We start from the raw sequence: 24,283 nt of genomic DNA, 5'->3' as shown, positions 1-24,283 counted from the left end.
AGAGGTCAGAGGTCAGAGGTCACAGGATCAGAACCTGCTCATTCAGTTTGACTCTTCTCTTCACTTTGTTTCCATCTCACTTTCAGACCTTTAACATTAAACTTGTCTCATCACTGGTGTTGATGTGACATTTGAATTTAATCTTTGGGGATAAAAGTGTTTGATCTGCAGCCGCAGGTTGAGACGTATGAGGAAGGTGAGTGAACAGATGTTTATTTACTGACTGTAGTACGTCAGTAAAGTAGTATGCTGCTCTGTAGTACAGCTGTTTCCTTGTGTGTACTTGTATATGTGTGAGGTCCAGTTATAATATGATTTAAAACACTTGGAGCATTTAGGATGTGTTCAAATCCACTTTCTCTGGTTTAATGGTGAGTGCTGCAGGTTCATGGTTCTACAAGGTTGTGCATCATCTCATTTTGGTTGGATAATATTTGATGCAATAGTCCAATCAGAGAGCACAGATTGATCACCTGCCTACGTGACCAGCGGGCTTTTAAAGGAGACGTGATGTTTTTCAGTGACGTTCAGAGGCTGAACAGAGGAGCTGCAGCAATTAAGTTAAATATCCATGTCCCAACGATGCACCAGACCACAGCTCGTTGTAAGACCAACACACCCATGGGTGCACAGAAAGGTGCACGTGTGTTTGCTATGTAAACAGTGGAATTAGATCAAGGTGAGGAGAGGGGTTCATGTTCGACTGATAAAGAAAGTACAGGTGTGTGTGTGTTTCGATGGCCACGTTACCCTGGAGACTGAAGCCTTGTTGACCAGATTCAATGCACCATTATTAAAAGTGCACCAGGTTGCCATGACAACGCTCTGCGTAGGAGTTGCATAAGCGGAGAGAGAGAGGACCCCAGTGACTGTGTTAAAATATATGTGTGTTAATACCTGAGTATACGTGTCTGTGTGTACAACCTGAGTTTATGTATGTGTGTGTGTGGGTGTGTGTATATATATATATATATTTGTGTGTGTGTGTGTGTGTGTTAATACATGAGTGTTTGTCTCTTTGTGTATGTGCCTTTATCTGTGTGTGTGTGCATGCTTGTTTTTGTTACCTCTTTAGGACCTCTTCCTCATAATGATCTTATCAGGACCAGTGGACCTCGTGTGGACCAGAACCCGGTTCTAATGAGGCTGAGCCATATGAGTAAACAATCTGTGAACAGAGGAGAACTATTGGCTGAGGTGACTACAGCCGCTGCCTCCTGCCTGTGGTGGAGAAGCCATAGAAACCAGTCCTGTCCTGTGTGAGACGACCTGAGGTGTCGTCTCCGAGCTGCATCACTGCTGTCTCTACCTGAGGCCGCCTAGTGGTCGGTATGAGGACCTGCTGGCTCCGGTCGGTGAAAGGATGCGGTGAGTTTAAATCTCGATGCTGATCTCGACATCACATCCTGCAAATTACCTCTTGAATTCAATTATTTAAACTCGAACAAGCACATTATGCAAATTTTGCATCTAATACGTTTGATCAATAGATGCTACTTTCACACCCCCCCTGAGTAACCTGACATTTGCAGCTTCTCATTGCTTGAAAAAAATTAGCTTCGTGTTTACTGTTCTAGAAATATACAGGAAAATAGCAAATATTTACATGCCAGAGAATTTTTGGCATTTTTACAAAAAATATGATAATTTTGCTGATAATAATTATATTATATATATTATTTTATATTCTAATAATTATTATAAATAAATAAATATAATTTGTGTTAATTAACTAATTGACTATTTGACTCTTGAGCCCAGGTTGGATTCCGGGGGCCAGAGGAGCATCTGCCATTTATAGTGGGGCCCGAAGAACGTTCAGCCCTGGGGCCCAGTGGAGGTTCATCCGGCCTGGAGCTGCTTCAGGTCCCAAACTGGCCCCGGGGCCACTTCTCCCAGCTTCAGGTCCCAAACTGGCCCCGGGGCCACTTCTCCCAGCTTCAGGTCCCAAACTGGCCCCGGGGCCACTTCTCCCAGCTTCAGGTCCCAAACTGGCCCCGGGGCCACTTCTCCCAGCTTCAGGTCCCAAACCGCCCCGGGGCCACTTCTCCCAGCTTCGGGTCCCAAACTGGCCCCGGGGCCACTTCTCCCAGCTTCAGGTCCCAAACCGCCCCGGGGCCACTTCTCCCAGCTTCAGGTCCCAAACTGGCCCCGGGGCCACTTCTCCCAGCTTCAGGTCCCAAACCGCCCCGGGGCCACTTCTCCCAGCTTCGGGTCCCAAACTGGCCCCGGGGCCACTTCTCCCAGCTTCAGGTCCCAAACCGCCCCGGGGCCACTTCTCCCAGCTTCAGGTCCCAAACCGCCCCGGGGCCACTTCTCCCAGCCTCAGGTCCCAAACCGCCCCGGGGCCACTTCTCCCAGCTTCAGGTCCCAAACTGGCCCCGGGGCCACTTCTCCCAGCTTCAGGTCCCAAACTGGCCCCGGGGCCACTTCTCCCAGCTTCAGGTCCCAAACCGCCCCGGGGCCACTTCTCCTAGCTTCAGAAATCCTCCAGATAAACACGATAAAACAAATTAATACAATAATAATAAAAGCAAAGATTTAAAAATGTTGTTTTCAATTTTTCCCAGTGGTGGGAGGGGCCTTGTGACGTCAGCAACAGGTGGCTCCATCCTGGTGCTGCAGCTTGTCCTCACGCAGCCGCTGCGCATGCACGCGGCTCAGTACGTCCCCGTGTCCTCGCCTCGCGCGCACGCAGAAGCGGAGCTGCCGCACGAGACCACTGCAGCACGACACGGCGCGTGCACCGCAACGTACATCAAACAGTAACGGAAGAAGAAAAAGGAGAGAAGGTGTGAAGACACAGAGGAACAGACAGAGGAACAGACAGAGGAACAGACAGAGGAACAGACAGAGCAACAGACAGAGGAACAGACACTGTGACGTCCTCTGGTAAGAACATGTATCTTTTCTCTGTGATGTTAAACGACTCAGTGTAAAGATCAGTTGTAACAGATGAAAATGGAGGAAATGTTGAATTAATGATGAATGAATGTCAACAACACAACACAACACAACACAACACAACACAGCTCAATGTGTTGATTTCAGGTTGAATCTTCGTCAGTTTGAATGATTTGATGTTTGTCACATTAAACACTGAACACATCACCAGACTCTTTAGGACCGTTATCTTTAGTCCTGATCATGAAGCTGCTGCTGCTGTTTGTGTTTTTACTCTGGAAACTAAGTTACACATGTTCATTCTAATCTCTGAATAAATGATAATAGTTAAGTGAATGAATATATTTGCATTTTAAATTCAGTTTCAGCTTCACTTGGACTTTACAGAACACACACTCCAACACAAGACACATTAAAACACATGTAAAAATATAACATAACAAGAGAGCAACTATTTTTTTGTTGTTTTTATTTATTGTGTCTTCCAGCTGTTGGTTTGAGTCTCAGCTGATCAGAGAGAATCTCACAAAGTGACATGTTGATGGTTCTCCTGTCACTGTCATGGTTTCTGCACACGCTTCATCCAGTGAATGATTGTGTTTCCTGCGGCAGTTTGACCGACCAGTGAATCACATGTCTGTGCTGCTGCCTCGTCATCAAACCATAGATCAATACTAACCACTGATCTGTGAGCAGGTGTGAGAGGAGGAGGGACTGTTTACGTCCGAGCTGCGTTGATGTATCACCCAGTCGAGGTCAGTTCATAGTTACTGTGTCCGATGTGAATGTGGCTCTCAGCAGGTGTGATCTTATTTTTATCTTCACCATCGAGCTCAATGAAATCTGTGAAAGTCCTAGTTTGACTCCAACGTGTTGTATCAGGACAGATGGTCATAGTGTGTTTGCACATCATGAAGATGCTGTGTTGAAAGTGTTAGAGAGGATCAGAGAGTAATGTGTGAGCTTCGTGGTTCACATAGAGAATAGAACAGCCCAGAGCAAAGTGACCATCTGACTCAGTCCTGTCTCCTTCTCATCGCCCTCGTAGAAACTTTGAAGGTCAAGTCAGCTCCTCTCAGGTTTGTTTCCACAGTTTTAAAGTTCTCGGTGGATCTGCCTGCAGACGTGAAGTTAACACAGTGATGCATGGTGCTGCTCAGTGTTTCTGGAACAGGCTATTTTCATAGACTGTAAACAAAGATGGACGTCTCCATTTACTTAGAAACGAAGCTAACCTGTCCTGGGCAGTGTAATGTCAACGATTCAGGGACTAAATAATTTTGTGTGGCATGCGACGTCCTGTCATCATCACCTACGTGGGCTGCGTCTCCCTATACTCGACACTGATTGGTTAGTAGACGGTCGTGTGTCTGGCTTGAATGAAGTCGTTCATTTGGTTGCCATGAAAATATCCTTGTGGTTTTACTACCAGCTAAATGAACGTCCTCGTCGTTCAAACTTTATTTCTTCAGAGGTAAAGAAATGTGCTCTGGATCGTGGTCCGAGGAACCGTTCACACCCGATCTCGTGTTCAGACTAAACTGAAAAGTCTGAGGTTCTGAACCCAACCAGGTGTGAAATGATGATAATGAACGTGGACAATGAGCTGTGAAGGGAACAAGAAGAGCAGTGACCTGAGACTGCGTGTGAATCCCTGGACGTGTTGAAATACGAGGAGGGAAATTCTGTTCTTCAAAAAGACGTGTTCCTGTTGACATTGAACACCTCCCTCCTGCTTGTGTCGTTATGAGGATACTGATGATGTCTTTCTTGTTCCATTGCTTTCTATCTGCTTTCTGCAGTTACACTTTCTTAGAGGAGAGTTCGGATGTTTATTTCTTTGGGGGAAACGCTGCAGTGACGTAAGACTGATGTGGACAAACAGCTGAGACGAGAGCGACTGGCCTCAGTTTGGTTTGTGTCCCTCACGTCTCGTACTTCCCAACATGTCAGTGGATTAACTCCGCCTCCTCCCAGTCTGAACACCTCTGTGACACTTCAGATTCCCACGCTCACGACTCGGCTCAGTCGTTACTCTGTTGGTGTGACTGTGGTTTTTCCCAGTTTGAAAACTAAAGAAAACAAAGCTTTGCTATTGTGCTAATGAGCCGAGTCTGAGTCATATGTTGGTTTCTGCAGTGATTCTTCATGTACATGTTAATTAGATGTGTTTTATTACTGCGGGTGAATATTCCCACAGGCTGAAGGAGACTGAACAGTGAAAAGTAATTAAAACATCCTCTGATATGAAGGTTTTCTCTTCTCACTGAGGCTGTGATGTGTTTGTGATGGTGACAATACATAATGAGCTGTTTAATAAATAAATCAACATGTTGCTTTGGTTCTAATTAATCTGCCATGACTCATTTACATCACTGCTGATACACATGCTCCTTCATAACGTGTGTTCAGACAAGCAGACGTCACATGAGGACAAACTCTTCATTATTGACGAGACAGTGAATAGAACTTGTATTTGGTTTTATTATTAAACTCAGATTTGACCTCAACCAAGGAGGTCTCTCGTCTGTTTGCTGGTTTGTTGACAGGTTTACACCAAAACCTCCAGGCAGCTGAAACCTGGTGGAAGTGGAACGGGGCAGGAGGCAGAACCATGAATTCATAACATTCTCACAGATTTCTTCTGAGAATAATTCATGGATCTCGATGAAAAGATCCGGCACATTTAGACGACTGGTATCTATGAGTTTGTGAAATCTGGTGCAGCCTGATGGAACTGAAAGGGACAGCTGGGCCTTGGCAGAGGTTTGAACTCTAGTGAAGGACGTTTGAGTTGAGGATAAGGTCAGTTGTCAGAATATTGAATATAAAAGTAGTCAGTGTGAACAAGTGTCCTGGTGGTGACTTTGCAGCTCGTCTGTGAGACATATGTTCACGTTGGATAATTCTGTAAAACCCTGGATTGTGTTCAGTGCGTGTTTCTGAAAGATCAGGGCCAACACTGCATTATTCACTCCTGCATGCTGAGCACAATATGATGTCAGCTCGTGGGGATTAATCGTGGTCAGGAAACTGAAACTGTGATCGTGATGAACATAGTTTGGTTTTGAGTCTGAGATCAGAGTCTTTCTGGACACGAATCATTTTTCATTAACAAAAACCTTGTTGGGTTGAAAATATTTTCTTGTTTCCATTAAAACTTCATAAAGTTTGAAGACGAAGCCATTTTGTTCCCACACAGAAAGTCTTCCACCAGCACAGGCCTGGTACAGTTGGTGTAGTGAGTGAACAGCAGAGAGCTGAGTGGTCTGGAAACAGAGGCCGTATTGTTTTATGTGCTCTGTCTCCCTGAGCTCTGACCCTCTCTCCATCCATCTGTCTACACTATCTCTCTTTTATTACCCAGAGGCCTGAACACACACACACACACACACACACACACACACACACACACACACACACACACACACACACACACACACACACACACACACACAGTGTACCTGCTTGTTCATGTCTACATTGTGTGACTGCTGTATTCTGTTTCTTTGTACCATTGGTTTAGTTTAATAATAATTGTGTTCAATATTCATTAGTATTTTTTTTTTGTATTGTTTTGTTCAACCGACTTTCTGAAACCTAAAGAGATTAAATGTAATGAAATAGAGTTTGAGAAGCTGCAGCCACAGAAGATTTCTGCACCATTTTCTTGAGCTCCTCAAAGTTTGGTTGGATCTGGATCAGGAGGCAGAGTTTCAACATTTTCTTTGATTCCTCAGAATAATTCATTGATCTTGATGAAAGTAATCAGGTTTATTCAGAGGACGGATCTGTCACCTGTTGAGTGTTGGTGGAGGTTTGAGCTCCACTGAGAGATATTCTAGTTGTCGATGAATTTTCATATTTCCTTCATTCGACTAATGCATTTATATATATATAGTTTATATTGATGAAGATATTTCCAGGTACAAGCTTCCTGAGGCTGTGGTGGTGACTTCATTCTGTCTGTGCCGGAGTTGAGATAAATACTGATGAATCCATCATATCTGAACAGTTACAGATAGTTTGTAATGTAAGGAAACAACATGTGCACGTATCTGTATCAGGGGCAACTCAACTCTCCTGCCTCCAGTCATCCTTTCCTTTCTCCTCCGTTTCCTTGCATCATATTTTACACTGAGAAACAGATGAATTCACATTTTCTCTGCAGCCTCCAGCTCTGTGTTCTGCTTCTTTCATCATCACCAGCCCTCGGCCAGCTCCACCGGTTCAGTCTGGGTCCAATCACACTCAGATCCAGGATCTGCTGCTGAGCGGCTCAGAACAAGCTGCCTGTTCTTCTAGCTGCTTATGTTATTTCACGTGCAAAGCTTTTTTATCCACTGCAGTTCCAAAGAGATGCCAGATTTTTCCTCTATACTAAACAATATATTTAATATCTCCTCTACATTCCCACACTTCTGTCTCAGCACTGACCTGCTTCACATTCATACATCTAATAGTCTATTTCCCCAAGAGGATCATTCAAGTTTAATAGGTGCATATTCACATCCTGAAACCACAGCCGAGCCGTGGCTGCTGTGAAACGCTCCAGACAGTCTGTGGATTCCTGCTCGTGTCCTGCATGTGTCACGAGCTGCTGCTGGACGAGAGTTAAAGCTCCACCTGGATCAGGAACTGTCTCGTCTTCTGCTGCCAAGTTAATCCTGTTGGCTCCATTTACATTTTGTTGTTTCCACATTGTTGTTATTTTCCCTCCGTGTCCTGAGACGACTGCAGCGAGGTGGAGACTGAGGTGAACACATTAGAAATATGTGCTATCATAAAAACACACAGATGCAGGCACATAAGCAGGGGGGGGTGATTATTGAAGATGTGTTATGTCCTGCATAATGTTATGTCCTGCGTCTCCTGCTGCTTCATATGGGAAAGGAAAAGTACCTAATAAAATGGTCACTCAGTGTAGACGTGTGCGGTGGATGTCATAAATGTTCAGAGCCCTTTCACATTGGTCATGGATTTGGAGCGTTTCCATGGTGATTAATTGTATGTAGCCTATTTTCTATCCTGTTATTACGACAATGAATCAGATGCACGACAACGATGAAAACATCTCAACATGATTATTATAAGAGGAGACTCGAAGGCTTTTCTTTCCAAGCAGTCGAACATCTTTCTGGATCAGAAGAAGAACCGGGGGGTTGCACGAGTCTCGCTCTGCATCAGCCTCTGAACGCTGCGAGGGAAACGACCCCATGTCTCCAGTTGTACTCACAGTCCTGTGGAGTTCTAATTTTATTCTTGGCGTGGATACGAGGCTCTCGCTGATCCTGCCAGATGTAATGGAGGCGAGCAGACGAGTGAAACATGACAGACTGCTAACCTTTCTCTGCTCAGCTCAGCGAGATGAAGATGAACGACGGCTCGGCTGCAGATCCTCTGAGGGTTTGAAAGTCGTGTTCAGAGCCACGTCAGTGTTTCATGGTGCCACAGTGCTGGAGGATAATCATCCAAGACGCCCAGGGGGCACGTTGGATTTCTTTGTTAATTCTTTCTGATAAAATATTGAAAAAAGGACTGATCATGGATTTGTAATTCATTTCCATGTGGTTCTCAGAGTTGGTGCATTGCAGTTGTCGAGCTGCTGAGTGGACGTCTGTGAAGCCACAAAGCTGCTTCTGATAATATCATCTGGCACTTGTAGGATCAACTTTTAATATCGCATAAAACAACACTTCCAGAACTATTTCCAAATTCTTAACGACTACTTAAAGTGGCGATAAATCGTGTGTGTGTGTGTGTGTGTGTGTGTGTGTGTGTGTGTGTGTGTGTGTGTGTGTGTGTGTGTGTGTGTGTGTGTGTGTGTGTGTGTGTGTGTGTGTGTGTGTGTGTGTGCAGTCTAGTGTTCATATCACACCTGGTTGGATCCAGATAATTCCTGCTGAACAACTCTTTATTCTCCATAATGACTCTATGTTGTATATAGTCTGAGGAGGCAACTTGTGTCGATCTCTACGTTCACTCGGCACAAAGTGAAATAAGAGCAGTTAGAAGCACTGTAAGATTTTACTGCTATAAAAAGTCTTTAACCAACCTACATACGGTGGATTTAGATGGATCTGTGTGTCGCAGCCCTCGGTGATGAATTCATGTTTCATGTTTGACCCACATTGTCAAGTCCTTGGTCTCAGCGGAGGAGGAAGACGGACTTTGTTCACTAAAGACTTTCTCAACAATCTGTGCTTTTGGAAAAGTAGAACGAGGCTCGAGCAAACTGGGACAGTCAACTTGTTGTCTCCAATCGAATGTGAATTGCGACAGTTTACCTCTTAAATATTTAATCAACTATCCAAATTGTTGCAGATTGATTTTCTGCTAAAGCTGACGAATCAATTTAGCTCTAGAAAGAGCAACGAATAATGTGTTTGTGTCCTCGTGGGAGGGGAATGTACACTGGACGGTTAATGTTCTGAATATCAACACTTTTTAATCCCTCTGCATCACAGATGAAATAATGTTGTGTATCTATCTCAGGTTTATGAAGTTCATGTACTTTGTGTACTGTCCCTCCATGAAAAGGCCCATATGGCATCTGTTGGTGGATGTGAGGCTCACTGGGATCAGAGCCGTGTCTGACTCGGACTCTGACTCGGACTCGGACTCTCAGCTGCGTCATGCTGCTCCTGTGATGCTGTCGCTGTTCACTGGTCTCAACTGTTCACTTCAACGAGCCGCTGCCTCTTGTGTCTCTGTTCTGTGAGAGGAGAGGAAGAGTACATTCATACATCATGTTTTAAATCTGAATCTGATCCTGACATGAAAAGCTGTGTTCAGAGATCAAAGCCTTGATGGTGACATGTGGATTCCTTGATGTTTTCTCAGTGAATTCTGGGTAAAGTTATGGATCTCAGAAAAGACATACTATGCTGTTTCACTGTTTCCCTTTGCTCTCTCCTTTAAACTCGGCAGGTTTTCTTGTTGCCCTGCTCTCCATGGGGGTTAGATGTCGCCGTGCAGAGGTGCAGGAGCTGAGCTCAAGGGCACTTCAGCAGACAGGAAGTGAAGACTGAAACTCGGTTCCTCAAGTGCAGGTACGATGCAGCACTTTTCTTTATAACCTCCAACAAGGAGGTCGTGTTTTTATCTGTGTTTATTTGTTTGTTAGCAGGATTACGTAAAAAACACTCAACGGATTCCCATTGGATTTTGTGTAGGGTTGAGATGTTTTCACTTTATCTTTAACATTGTGGGACAAGATGTTTTTCAACGTTTTCACAATTTCCCACTGAATAATTCATGGGGACATGTTTAGTTTTTATTAGTGTGAGCGATTTGGTTCAGCTTGATTTCATTTGAGGCGACTGTTGGTCCTTGGAGGAGGTTTGTGCTCTCTGAGTTTTTAGTTTTCGTTCTAGTTTCGTTATGTAAAGATTATAAAAGTGATCTTTGAAATGTGGTTGGGTGATCCATCTCGACGTAGGCTGCTGTACATCAGGTTTTTGAAGATTTGAATCATTGCTCATATAATACACCCACAGACAGCAGCAGTAACATCCAGCTGAAGCTGCTGACGCTTCGAACCTGCTGCAGTTTTCACCAGTAGACGAAACGAGGAACAAAGCACCACCAGACGTTCAGAAGACAAAACAACTGAGATCAGCTTTAAATCACACATCTACAACATTTAATACCTGTTCAACTCATGATATTTGTAGGCACTTAAATGATCTGACCAGTTTCCAGGCTTGTGTTTGACGTCCAACATAAATCAGTTCTGTTCACTGGCCATTGAACATTTTTATCCGTGTAGTGTCACTGTAGATTAAAGTCCCTGAAGCTGATACACTGTGGGTGAACAGAAAAGCTGGAGGACTCAGCTGACCAGTGTCCAGACATGTAGGTTGATGTCGAACCGTCCAGAAGGAGTTCAGAGAGCAGGAGGGACACAGACTGATGGAAGGAAGACAAACTGAGGTTCAGACAGTTAGCTGAGAGAGATGAAGCTGAAATAGAGAAAACAGACCAATAGACAGAGAGAGAATGAAGGGATAGATTTGTAGACTGAGGAAAAAGAAAAGAGGAATCATTCTGCATTTCTCCACCTTGTTCTATGTTTGTCTGTGTCCACTTCATGGAAACTTTCTCTGCCTACATATTCAAAATGCAGCCTCCTTTACCCTCCAGAGCTCAGAGAGTGGTTAACGTGTTCCACTGCTTCTTCACATCATCACCTGTCACAGCTCGGAGCCCCTGTCAGGGCGGTAGTTTGTTATTCAGGGTCACTTTGGGTCTTGGTGGGGATGTGAGCTCTATAAAGTGCTTTTCTAGAAACGGTGAAATGTATTTGAAAAGGAATCAGCTTCTACCACAGGCTACAGCTGTTCATTCATCACAGACATAAAATTAATTTGGATGTTGATCTGTCTCATCATTTTTATTTTCTGTTTTTGTTTATCTCCCTCGTTCTGTATTTTATGTGTCTCTCAGAGACGTGATGTTGTCGTGTGCTCGCTCTAAACTGAACCGTCTGGTTTTATGATTTAATACATAACAGCTTTGATGACGCCTGATGGGTAATTTCTCTCTCAAGTTTCTCCAGTCTCCTTCTTTCATCGCTCCATCTGCTTCTTTCTTCTTTGCACCACCTCCCTTCATCCTGCTCCCAGCATGGAGAACAGATCTGATGTCATGGTTGCCATGGCAGCCCTGTGACGACTGGCATGGTTGAATCGGCCTGGTCGTCAAATGAACAAAGAAACTAATATATTGGGTTATATTAGAATATGATTCAGTTTGAATTAAATATCATATACTACAATTTTATTATGATTATATTATTTATTATTTTACACAAGAGAATATAACAGATTCAGAGAGGGTTTGATTTACATGGATTTGGATGAAACTGCAAACTGGTCCATGAAATAAAGAATAAAGCAGAAGAGGTTTCACCAAAACTACTGCAAATGTCAAGTTTGCATGTTGTGTTACTGTCGGCAACAGTGATAGTGGTGAATATTTAGAACTGTTTAACTTTATTACACTTAAGTCCCAACTTGATTATCTATTGAATAAATCGGTCGGGTCTCCTGACTGAGTGTTGTAAGCTTCAACAGACCTGACACATGTTCACATGTTCCAGTGTTTCCTGAGACGCTGTGAAGTGACCTGCTGCCGCCGATGCTTCAGTCTGTCACCTCAGGGGTCGTGTGGGGCCAAAGAGAATCAGAGGGTTGCATCTGCGTGGTTTTATATAAATACGATATTTCTAATAGTCTTTTAAACCAACCCCCTATTTGTCTCTCAGAGGTTCCTGAGCCTTAGTTTAGAAAACATTGAGTTAAAACAAACGTCAGTGTTGTAAAACACTTGATAATCTGTGCTGAACTCATACATCCTGCAGCTTAGCATCAAACCAGTTCACACGGGCCAGTCCAGTGTGTTTAATGGAGCGTGTGCATGAAGCTGTTAATCTGACCTCTTTGTTCTAAACTCACGGTCGAAAGCTGCTGCTGTTGTTGGTCCGACATTAATCCTCACATCTGGATCTGTAGCACATCAGCATCACCATGAGTGGAGATACAGAAACAAAGAGGCTTTACAGCTCTGACCTGAGAGCAAGTGAACATGATGGTGTTGTGTGTTTGTCTGAGACATGTTAGTAACACACAGGTTGTTATGATGTGTAACCCAAGGTGTGTTGTTGCCTGATGCAGTGGCTGGTTGCTCTGTGGGTTTGGTTCAGTGGATCAGTGGAGCTGTTACACAACTGTTATTGTTAAACCTCTTTTGGAGAAATATCATTTCAAATGATGACCTCCTTCAAGGGGGTCGTGTTTCCGTCTGTTTCTGTTTGTTAGTTTGCAGGATAAAGCAAAAACTACTCCATGAAAACATAAAATGTCAAATAATGTAATTCTATTGTCCAACCAATCAGGTCCTCCGTGGTTTGAAGTTTGAATATAAAAAGGTAATACACAAATGACTTAAACGATTAATACATTATCATAAGTGATTTCCTATAGATTAAGAGTCGAGTCCAGGATTTCGTTTCTGTTCACTCACTGACTCACTTTATGGTTTGTTAAGTTGCTTTACAGTCTGATGATATTATGGGATTACTGGGGTCAGAGGTCAGGTCACTCTGGACATGGAGAGACCATATTGTTTGTATAGACATGGATCACTGTCGGTATTTGTATTTTCTGGGTCAGTTTAAGCAGGTCACAAGAATATAACCAGGAACACACACACACACACACACACACACACACACGCACACACGCACACACACACACATACACACACACACACACACACACACTCACACTGCTGACTCTAGTTTTCCTATGAAAACATTATAAACATTTTTTTTATTAAATTGCTAATTGAAACGTTCTCCTCTCCCTGTAGGTGTGGCCCCAGAGTCCTGTCTTCTTTTCCTCTTCTCTCTGTTCCCTTCTTCATCCTGCTCCTCTCTCTCTCTCTCTCTCGCTCCCTCTCTCCCTCTCTCTGTGTGATGCCGGGCCGTGGGGGGGGTGAATGCCCGTGACCAGACTGAAGCTGGGGAAGCTAAAGGTGGTGCGGCGGCAGCTGCTGCAAAGGTAAAACATTTCCCCTTCACCTTCGGTCACTGATGGTAGTTACACTTTTCTGAGGTTGTTAGTTGCTGTGGAAACGGTTGCTGTCACTATGAGTTATAGCATTCAGCAGTAAGTCATTTGTATTATTAGAAGTGTCCAGAGTCATTCTCGTCTCTGTTCAGTCAGATAAACGTCTCAATGCTTTTCTGTTGCTGATGTTTATTAAATTGTCTGATTTCTAATATGCTGTAATCAGGTATGAACACCAGCCGTTTGTCTCCTGTCTCGCCGGCCTCTACGGTTGCCAATGGAGACGATACCAAAGAGTCTGGGCGCAACCAGGAGAGTGCTGCTGCAGCAAGGTACACACACACACACACACACACACACACACACACACACACACACACACACACACACACACACACACACACACACACACACACACACACTCCCACACACACACACACACACACACACACACACACTCCCACACACTACAGAGTGTGTGGAGTTTGCTGATCGTGCACAGTTTAGATTCCCTGACCAGTTTTCCTCTCTCTGCTGACTCCACTGCTTCTGTCTGAAAATCGATCACATCCAGTATATCGGTGTTTCCTCTGTCAGCTGATACCAAAATATACTGCTTCCATATGCACTGTGTCATATGACTGAGTCCTGCTGTATCTGTCAGGTTGTGTAGAATCAGCAAGTTGCTGCTTTGCTTCTAATTGTGACCATAGATCCTAGATTTCTGAATTAATCAGGTCTGTGTTTGTGTGAGGAAACTTCACTTACCAGAAAGATTCTCTTAATAAGTATATACAACATTTGTGTTGAGACAGAAATGATGTGTGTGTCCTTGTTTCACTGTCTTTGTGTGTGTGTGTGTGTGTGTGTGTGTGTGTGTGTGTGTGTGTGTGTGTGTGTGTGTGTGTGTGTGTGTGTGTGTGTGTGTGTGTGTGTGTGTGTGTGTGTGTGTGTGTGTGTGTGTGTGTGTGTGTGTTACAGGTGGAGTGTGGCAGTTTTGGCCTCCTGATCCTCACCTTCTTCCTGAGTTTTGTGTTCCTCTATTTCTGGAGTGAAGCTCAGAACGACTACAACGACTTTGACTGGTGAGTCTCACACACACACACACACACACACACACACACACACACACACACACACTGTAAACTGCTCATGTTAACAATGAATGAATTAAATTAGATTCCCAGTATTAAACTGGCGTCTTCCTCTGCCTCAGGTTTAACTTTGGGACTCTGGGCTTCTGGTTCCCCTGGTCACTGGTCCTGCTGGTTGTTGCTGCTGCTCTCTTCACATACATCGCTCTACTGCTGGTAAGTATAATCGTATTATAGAAGCTGTAGCTTTGATACAGAGGTTAGGTAGGGTCATTTTTATATCAAGGGTTGGCAGTTAAAATCCCTGGATGTGCTTAGAACTGTGTGTGGATGGAAAACACCAAAACTAGGACGTTGTGAGCCAACACCTCGATGGATCAGTCAGATTTCCTTTTATGTTTTATTTATCTTAAAACAGTGTTTGAATATGTGAAAGTGCATTAAAGCCACTTTCTTGTAGGAAAGTGAAGCATCTTCCTGTAAAAGTTTTGAACGACCATCTTTGTTCAGGTGTTGGCGGTGTGTCTGCTCACTGAGGGTCAGAGACTTTACCTCCACTGGAGCCACAAGGTAAACACACACACACACACACACACACACTGAAGACATCAACACACTTGTTCTTCACCTTCTTATAACTTGCATCTCCTCGTCCTCCTCAGACGGGCATTGTGGTGACGTTGGCGTTCACCGTCACAGCCACCGCCATCCTGTCTGACCTCTGGAGCAAAGAATGGAAGACTCTGCTCCTCTCCCTGCAGGTGAGCTGATCCCGTCCAACCAGCCAATCACAGCAGAGAGTTACACCACGTTGTATTTCATTTTAACCAACCCCTCATTCTCCTCTTTCTAACCACTCAGGTGACGGCACCTTTCCTCCATGTGGCTGCAGTCTCACTAATGGCGATTCTCTCGTGGCCGATAGCGTTACACTTCTTCCGCATGAACAGGAAAGGTGAGCGAGCTGATGAGTTTGAGTCTACGCAGGTTTTTGAAATGTGGGTAAACCCAAGAATGACTCCTATCCCATTGCCATTAGCGGAGTTTTGCCTGTTTCGCTTTTTCCTCCATGTTTGATGTCACAAACTTTGTTCTGATCCAACTGTCCATCATGATGCTTGATGTTCTAGAGAACTATGGGGAGCTCCCTTGTTGACGTGCCGCAGTAAGAGGAGGAAAGCAAAGGGCTGAAGTCCTTTTTTAAAATCACATATTGTCTTATCTCTTGGAGACAGTGAAGGTTTTCTGCTCTCAAAGCTTCTCAACAGCACTGAGCTGCTCCACCTGTCGGGAATACAGCTATTCAGAAATCAAACACACCCCTCAGCAGCGTGACACCGTGTCAGGCTCCTGTCATCCTCCTCTCTCCCTCTGCACTTCCTCTTAACAGAAAATCCATGTTTCTCACCCGTGTCTTCATCTCTCTGGTGCTTCCTGTCTCCTCTTCCTCTCTTCATCACTCTGCTCTTTCTTTGCTCTCTGGATCGTTCTGACCTCTTTTCTTGCTGCTGCGGTCTTTCTCTCTTTACTCGTCTTCTGCTCACTCGGTCTTTCTTGGCTTTGTGTCTGTCGGCCCTGTTCTCTCCACTGAATGGCTTTGACCTCTGCGTCTCTGCGTCTCTCTTCTCTCTTGGTCTCCATGGGTACTGTCCCTGGTTGCCATGGGGATTCAGTGGGTAATGCTGAGTCATGTCGAGGGTCTTTCCTGGCAGGGGAGGGGAGAGAGAGAGAGAAGCATAGGATGGAATAAAACTCTGTTCTTCTGTAATAAGATAAACTCTGGCCTGCATGTTTAGTTTTGTAGTTTTAATTTAATCGATGCACTTCCTGGTATTTAGATGTGTGAGGGGCGTAGAGCTTATAAACCCCACCTCCTCCATGTTAGTGGATGGGACAATGTGTTGCGTCTGTTTTTCTCTCCACATGGACGTTAACCTGCGGACAACCAAAGGCTGCTCAAACGTGATATGTCAAAATAGAAACAGAACAAGAAGACATCCAGCCCCAAAACCATGTCCCTCAGATGTTGTAGAGATCTTTACTGCACAGACTCTGACTCCAAATAACATCATCAGTGCAAGATGGCAGCGTTTGTATCTGGGCCTTTTCATTTCAGGACAGTGGGAGGAAGTGGTGACACGTCGTCCATCTTTATTCACAGTCTATGGTCTGTGCTGAGTTGTGCTTTCTCTCTCCGAGCAGGAAGAGTCTGGACAAAGAGCGTGTGCAGATATTTCAAACCGAGCACAACTCTCTTGCTTTCAATGATCTGTTGACCGGCAGCAGGTTGAATCAAAGAGAACATTTATTTATTCCAATAACTGTTGCACTGATCAGACATGAGGCTTCTTATTCTTTATAAAACAAGCTTCTAGAAGATCATGTTTCATGTTTCAACACTGGATCAAACCAGTAATTCTGGTGAAAATACAACAGTAAAAGTCCTAGTTCGGTTTGTCTCAGGTGGATTCACTCTGTCACCAGACGGTCGTTTCCCATATGGCTCCAGTTCAGCCCCAGACCTCCATGTTGATCCTATCAGGAAAGATTTACTGTATATTAAACCGATTAAGTTCCGGTATCGACACTCGGACAGTCCTGTAGCTCTTGGGTCAGAGAGAAGCTCCAATCTGTTGATTCTGGGATTAGTTGGTGTGTTGTAGGTCTACTGCAGATAAACTAGTGACTGCAATAAGAAAAGATAAATATCTGTGTTGAACTGGTACAAATAATGACACTGTGCTGTTAAACTTTATACTAACAACTCAATAACCAGACTGTCACTAATCCTCCACTGTGCTTCAGGATCTAAACTGAGTTGTTCAGGCTTCTGCTGTTTGGTTCCATCATAAGGTTTTGTAAGTATTTAAAGTCAGTGTCGTGTAATACCAGCGTCTTTGTGTTGTTGTTTTGTTTTCCTCAGGGCGTCAGGTGGCCGTCCTGGGTCTGTACCTGTCTGTGCTGTTCTGTCTGTACCTGGTTCCTCTGGGAATGTACTCGCCCTGCATCAAAGAGGCAGGGACACTGGGACCAGCTCCAAAACTAATCGGACACAGAGGAGCTCCAATGGTGAGACTGAGCTGAATTCTGTTTTTACTCCTCTTTCTACTGTCGGACATCTTTTCTGTTGGTTATGATCATATTTAATCAGCGTGTATGTATGTTGTCTGTACATATTATGCATGTTCTTTGTTATTCATCAGACTGGGATTGTTTTTCCTCTTCTTGTGTGTGTAGCTGGCTCCAGAAAATACTGTGATGTCGTTCGAGAAGGCAGTGGAAGCTGGAGGAGAAGGACTGGAGACCGACGTCACCATCAGGTACCAACTCCTCTCGCGCGCGTGTGTGAGTGTGAGTGTGTGAGTTGTGCGTCCTTCTGAGAGACACTTTCACTTCACTGGCTGTTGTAGCTTTATGATTCATCCCCCGGTTCAAGCACAACTGTTTCCCACACATCACAAGCTCTGAATTTTAATGTGACAAGAAAACTCCACAAAGTTCATAATGTTCTCACAGGCCTGAAAGACACTGGTGCTTTCTGTTGTTGGATTATAGAAGCTACGGACACAAAAAAGTAGTTTGTCATCTGTTTAAGGTAAAAGTACATCGCTGAGATAATCCCACCTGGTCACAACGACAACAAATATATACTTCAACTGCTCTACTCTTACTCTGAAGTAACTTTTAATATCACTTCTTCTCTGTAAAGATCATGAAATATATTTCCTGTACCTTTAGGCAACATGGATCTTAGACCCAGGAGTTTAAACTCTTATTAAAAACAGGCCTGCAGCAGTGAATGTCCCTTGATTCATGACTAATGGATCAAATTATTAAAATGCACATTCACAGTTGGGTCAAGTCCTGATTAGCTTTGAGTGAAAGGTCAAATCATTAACAGCGTTCAACATGTTGCTAAAATGTGAACTGAGTCTGTTCCTTGAAGCTAATTATACAGATCAGATGCTCGTGTGCTTTCCTCACCATTAAGGTGATTAGTGCCATGCTAATCCAGTTAGCCGTTAGCCCCCCCCCCCAATTAGCTCACGGCTGGTGAGTTACCATGCTGGAAACAGAAGGATTAGCATTAGCAGATTAGCTAATCTCATGCTGCTGGTGACCCCGATGGAAACCGTGTGTGTGTGTGTGATTGTGTATGTGTGTGTGTGGACCTATTTGTGTGTCTAATGGGCTACGTTTGATGAAAACATGTATTTATAACACAATTGACATGAGCTTTTATCTTAGGTTGTACAAAGTGTAAAGATATGAACCATTTAAAGATTGTCAGAGAAGTGACATCACTCTGTAACGTCCCCTGTCTTACATCCTGTTCCCTCTCTCTCCTAATACTTCCATCTCCGTCTGCAGTTATGACGGTGTCCCCTTCCTCATGCACGACTCCACCCTCAGGAGGACCACTGACGTAGCCGAGGTTTTCCCAAATCGAACGCACCTCGATGCCTCCATGTTCACCTGGGCCGAGCTGCAGCAGCTGAACGCCGGCCACTGGTTCTTATCGGTGAGACAAACACAGACAAACACAATCTGTAGGAGAGAATAAGAGAAACTGGAACCTGACGACTTGGAAACCTGGAAACTCTTATCTAAGGATATATTATGGGTTCCTCTTTATTGCAAACTGACCAACCTACTGTACTTTTACCTTGATGCTCACAGTCTGATTCATTTTACATTTTATATTTTTTTATTATTTACTGAACCTTGAGAGAACAAAGTAAATCTGAAGTTCAAATAAAAACATGGAAATGCAGTTTTCACATATTTGTTTTTGTTGTAATAATTTGAAAGAACACGTTTTGCTTGTTGTCTGTGCAGAGGGATCCATTTGGTACCGCGTGGTCCCTGTCGGAGGTGGACCGCTCGCAGGCCCAGAACCAGTCTGTTCCCTCACTGGCCCAGTTCCTGGAGGTAGCAGCTCGTAGTGGCAGGCTGGTAATGTTTGACCTGCGTAGGCCACCGTACGGACATCCCTGCAGGGATTCATACATCAACACCACGCTGCAGGTGGTGCAGGCCCACATCAACTCCTCACAGGTAACGGGGCAGACAATTAATATATTAAACCCAAAGACTTGTATCATAGAATATATTTGTGTGTTGGTTTTGATATTGTTCACGTGTGCTGACAACATACTTAATGTGTTTGTATGTGTGTTTGTTTGTATGTATGTGTGTGTGTGTGTGTGTGTGTGTGTGTGTGTGTGTGTGTGTGTGTGTGTGTGTGTGTGTGTGTGTGTGTGTGTGTGTGTGTGTGTGTAGGTGCTGTGGCTGCCTTCTGAGGACAGGGAGTTGGTTCAGACTCTGGATCCAGAGCTGCAGCAAACATCTGGAGAAAAAGCTTCTATCCAGGAGCTGACAGACGGACACATCAGCAGACTGAACCTGCACTACAGCACCATGTCTCAACAACAGATCAGGTGCACACACACACACACACACACACACACACACACACACACACACACACACACACACACACACACACACACACAAAGACATTAGATTTCAGCTTGGAGTATTTGCACAATTTGGAGAAAACCTTTATTTTAACAGTGTTCTGTAAAGTGTGTCCTCTTGCAACAAACACCACAAACACAATTCATTACATTCATACACAAGACATGAGGGGACATTACGTCCTAATTTAGGATCAAATGAAAACCTGTCATAGTAAAATGTCAATTTAAAGGTGGATATTTGAATTAGTTTTAAATTTTAAGGTCCAACATTAACCTGATAAATTCCCAGATTAAAAAGAAAAAAGTAAACTGAGTAATTGTCCCTAGATTTAGACAGACGGCTAATTGAAGAAGTCAGTGCGACCACGAAACATCCCAGCTTACACCTGCTGAGAGGACGTGACATTCAAACTGTCTCTGTTGTGACTCCGTCTTCTGGAACGACATGGAAGTGAGAGGACAGGGAGTTAGAGGCAGAGGACAGGGACATGACAGGAGAGACAGGAGAGAAACAGAGGAGAAGGAAACTACAGTTGTTCAGTGGAGGAGTTTATATGAGAGGAGCTGAGGAGCAGAGACTAAGAAAAGCTGAGGAGTAGAACAAGAGAAAAGAGGGGGAGCTGCTCGTCCACTAACAGAAGATGTGCCACAACAATCTGGAGAGAAACAGGGACTCAGTTTTTAACACAACTCACAGTCCACTGAAATATTTCTCTTGTTGATTCATTCAAAACAGGAACATTTCAATAATAATATTCCTGTTAAATTGTTATTAGAGAATCTATGTCTTTTGTTTGAACGAGTTGTGTTGTTGTTGAATGAGTATTGAACTAAATTAAACAACTTAATTTATTTATTTTGCCACCTCGTTCCTATTGAGCCGGGTGGTAACATGACGCCCTCTCCCCCCCCCCCCCTGCAGTAAATACCAGTCGGTGAACATCAGTACGAACCTGTACGTGATCAGTCAGCCGTGGCTCTACACGCTGGCCTGGTGTGCCGGAGCTCAGTCCGTCACCACCAACTCCATGAGCGTCCTGTCCGTCATCAACAAGCCGCTCTTCCTCATGGTGAGGACGATAGTTTAATAATAGTTTCACTCATCTCTGGGTTTAGTTGTTTCTATTTGCTTATTGTGAATGTCTCTTGAAAACAGAGATAGAAACCCTCAGCCGGATTAAATGAGAATTTCCGTGAAGAAAAATTAAAAACATCTAAGAAGGAAAATGAAAAACTGCTCAGTTAAAGCATGTAGGTTTTTTCATCTGGTTTATGTGTCAGTAGAAGAGTTTTTATTCTCACACCAGACTGAGCTCAGTGTTGCTGCTCTGATCGTGATCCGCCTCTCGGAGTAACGCCGTGGAAACACAGACACGTGCTCCAGGATCAGGTGGGAGGTTCTGTATCGGCCGGAGAATCTCGGCAGCAGATGTCGAGGGTGTTTTAATATTCAGCCGGTGACACGTTAGTTACATAAACGTCCTCAATCTCCACCTGCACGTCTGTGAAGTTTTTTAATCTTCAGCTGCTTTATGATCACTAAACGGAAAAATGAACGTTCACACTCGTCTGCTCCGAAGAATGTGAGAAGCTTTTGTTTCAGTAAATGAAATTAAATCTTTTTCTCTCCAGACTCCTGAAGAATACAGTCTGATGTGGATTCTGACTGACGCCGTGTCTGCCTTCCTCATCATCGCCATTTTCATATTCCACTGGTGCGTAGACACACACACACACACACAGACACACACAGACACAGACACACACACACTCTCATAATTAGCTTCCCCTGCTGATTGTAGCATCTGGTGTCGGGGGGTGAAGCTGGTCTGGGCTGAGTCATTCTCTTATTATTAATATTTGATCTGAGATGTCTCTGTCGTCACCAAATGTGTTTCTGATCAATGCGCCGGTGGGAATTGAATGAAGGTTGATTTCTTTTTTAACCTTGTACTTTATGTAGTATTGGCCATCGTTTATATCAGTTCTAATATTTCTGTGTGTTTTCATTTCACAGCTCTTGGTTTGAAACCATCCTTCTGTTGTGATACAATAATTTACCACATCTATCTATTTATCTATATGAGAAGCACATGGGATTTATTGTTATTACCTTCACAAAGGAAGTTATGTTTTCATCTAGGTTCATTAGTAAGTTTGCAGGAGAACGCAAAAACTACTCGTGACAATTTGTGGAGGCCTGAGAAACAACCAATTAAATTTAGTTTCAGATCCAGGAATCATTAAACTGAGGATCTGAAAACAGTGTGAGTGTGAATGTCAATGAGATTCAGTCAGATCAGAACCTTCAGCTTCCACAGATACACACCATCTCTTTTATTATCCCTTTTATACACACACACACACACACACACACACACACACACACACACACACACACACACACACACACACACACACACACACACACACACACACACACACGTGGACACATCAAAGCAGGTACAAAGCCTCTCATGTTTTAGATAAAACACAGAAACACACCTGGTTATTCTCTGCTCCTCTGATCTGATCTGATGTGCGTGTCTGTCTGTGTGTGTGTGTGTGTGTGTGTTTCTGTTTGTTGTGTGTGTGTCTGTGTGTGTCCCAGGTGGAGAGAGAGAGGCCTGACCTTCTGGTCTGGCAGTCGTCAGACTCAAGAGAACGGACCGTACAGCAAGTTCAGGACGGGTATGAGAATATTCTTCTTCTCTTCACTCTTTGTTGAGCTTGTGTGTCTGTTTTGTGTCATTGTGTGTAAATGAAACACAATAGGATCTGATGCTTGTCCATAATGACGTCAGGATCTCTGGCCTTTGCATGCAATGATTTCCTGCTGTGTGTGTCTGTGTGTGTCTGTGTGTTGTTTGTATCAGACTCTTCTGAGGTCATCTGTGTTCGCTGGAGCCCGCTCCACTCTGACCCTCCAGCCGGGGCCCTCGTCTCCCTCCCCCTGGTCTTCAACCCATGACTCCCTGCATGTCAGCCCTGCATGTCAGCCCCTCAGGAGCCCTGTCTGAACCCAGTTTGAACCCAGTATGAACCCAGTATGAACCCAGTATGGACCCAGTATGAACCCTGAACCCTGAAGTTTCTGTTTCTTTCAGAAATCTCTCATGAACCCTTTAGAAAGTTCAGCTCTTAATTCGGACCTGGTGTAAACATCTGTCCTGAGTGATGCGATCACACATGTTCAGCCCTGAGTTCAGGTGTGAACGCACCCAGATGTTTGGTGAGATCCAATCACTCCGACCACATCCAGAGGAGGTGTGAGACGCTCCTCTCTGTGTCTGCACCGCTTCTCACTTGCTCTTACACTGAAACACACCAACACAACGACATCAGACACATCTGGAAACTCACACCAGGTAAAAACCTAATTATGTTTATAATTAAACCAGATTTCCTCTACGGAGACACGAACGATGCAAGTGTTCATTTGCACATAGAGCTGGGGAATGAGATCTGATCACAAGTTGTCACAGGAGACATTTTAATAGAAAGGTGTGAACACACGTGTGCTGAACGCTGTGATCGAGTCTCTCAGGACAGATGTTGACACCAGGTCACAGGGTTTTATCTGAGCTCTGGATTAAAAGAGACCACGTTTCCCTGCATGAAGCAAATTCAGCATCTTTTTCATCTCATCGTTTCATTTCGAATCTTCTCCTCACTCCTCACGTGTTTCCTGTTACTTTGAATGTGGCCTCTGTTTTACCCACAATGCTCCTTGACAGGTGAAGCTATAAGGTCTGAACCGTTGCTCTTTGCCTCCCTCCGCAGAGCTGAGTGACGTGTGGTCGATCTCCAGCGTCAACATCAGGCCTGATACCCGGAGCACGCCCAGCTCGCCCATCACACCTCACCTGCCCACCATCACAGAGGAGTGACGGAGGGAGAGAGGGAGGGAGAGAGGGAGAGAGAGAGAGAGAGAGAGGGAGAGAGAGAGAGAGAGAGAGAGAGAGAGGAAAGAAGGAGGGAAGAGTACTTCAGAGGGAGTGAGTGTTAAAACATGGTTTCATTTCTGAAGCATTTATTGATCAAATTAAACATTCATGAGGAAGCAACAATCAAATCAGACTGAAATTAATTTATTCAACATTTACACTCAAAACCTCAAAAACCACAAAGCATGTGGTTCAGGTTCATTTCGATCTTTACTGAATTGCAAACAGTGGTGGAGGAAGTACTCGTCACTTCAGTTAAAGTACAAATAAGTAGACATAAA

The 24,283-nt window shown here is 44.1% G+C and overlaps 2 protein-coding genes across 2 annotated transcripts in view; both read left to right on the top strand.

Moving 5' to 3' along the window:
- Nucleotides 1-24,283, top strand: part of LOC117773272 (spectrin beta chain, non-erythrocytic 1-like) — a 750,817-nt gene that overhangs the window by 717,631 nt on the left and 8,903 nt on the right. The gene's annotated exons all lie outside the window — the stretch shown is intronic.
- Nucleotides 2,596-24,036, top strand: gdpd4a (glycerophosphodiester phosphodiesterase domain containing 4a). Its single transcript, XM_034605098.1, has 18 exons — nucleotides 2,596-2,892; nucleotides 9,835-9,961; nucleotides 13,336-13,469; nucleotides 13,705-13,810; nucleotides 14,460-14,563; nucleotides 14,695-14,788; nucleotides 15,083-15,142; nucleotides 15,235-15,333; nucleotides 15,434-15,527; nucleotides 17,496-17,641; nucleotides 17,810-17,892; nucleotides 18,944-19,094; nucleotides 19,412-19,630; nucleotides 19,856-20,013; nucleotides 20,978-21,125; nucleotides 21,688-21,770; nucleotides 22,667-22,746; nucleotides 23,839-24,036. The coding sequence occupies exons 3-18, from the start codon at nucleotides 13,408-13,410 to the stop codon at nucleotides 23,943-23,945; spliced, it is 1,794 nt and encodes a 597-aa protein (XP_034460989.1). The 5' UTR covers nucleotides 2,596-2,892; nucleotides 9,835-9,961; nucleotides 13,336-13,407; the 3' UTR covers nucleotides 23,946-24,036.

The sequence above is a fragment of the Hippoglossus hippoglossus genome, chromosome 13, assembly GCF_009819705.1.
Source record: "Hippoglossus hippoglossus isolate fHipHip1 chromosome 13, fHipHip1.pri, whole genome shotgun sequence".
In the NCBI taxonomy this organism is placed as follows: domain Eukaryota; kingdom Metazoa; phylum Chordata; class Actinopteri; order Pleuronectiformes; family Pleuronectidae; genus Hippoglossus; species Hippoglossus hippoglossus.
Note: the sequence above shows the minus strand (reverse complement) of the source record. Positions and strands in the feature narration are given on the sequence as shown.

Bases quoted from the DNA above. Each gene is read 5' to 3' on its own strand.
- gdpd4a (XM_034605098.1), top strand. From the start codon at position 13,408: ATGCCCGTGACCAGACTGAAGCTGGGGAAGCTAAAGGTGGTGCGGCGG. The intron at 13,811-14,459 runs GTACACACACAC...TGTGTGTTACAG, and splicing joins GAGAGTGCTGCTGCAGCAAG to GTGGAGTGTGGCAGTTTTGG. The intron at 14,789-15,082 runs GTAAGTATAATC...ATCTTTGTTCAG, and splicing joins CATACATCGCTCTACTGCTG to GTGTTGGCGGTGTGTCTGCT.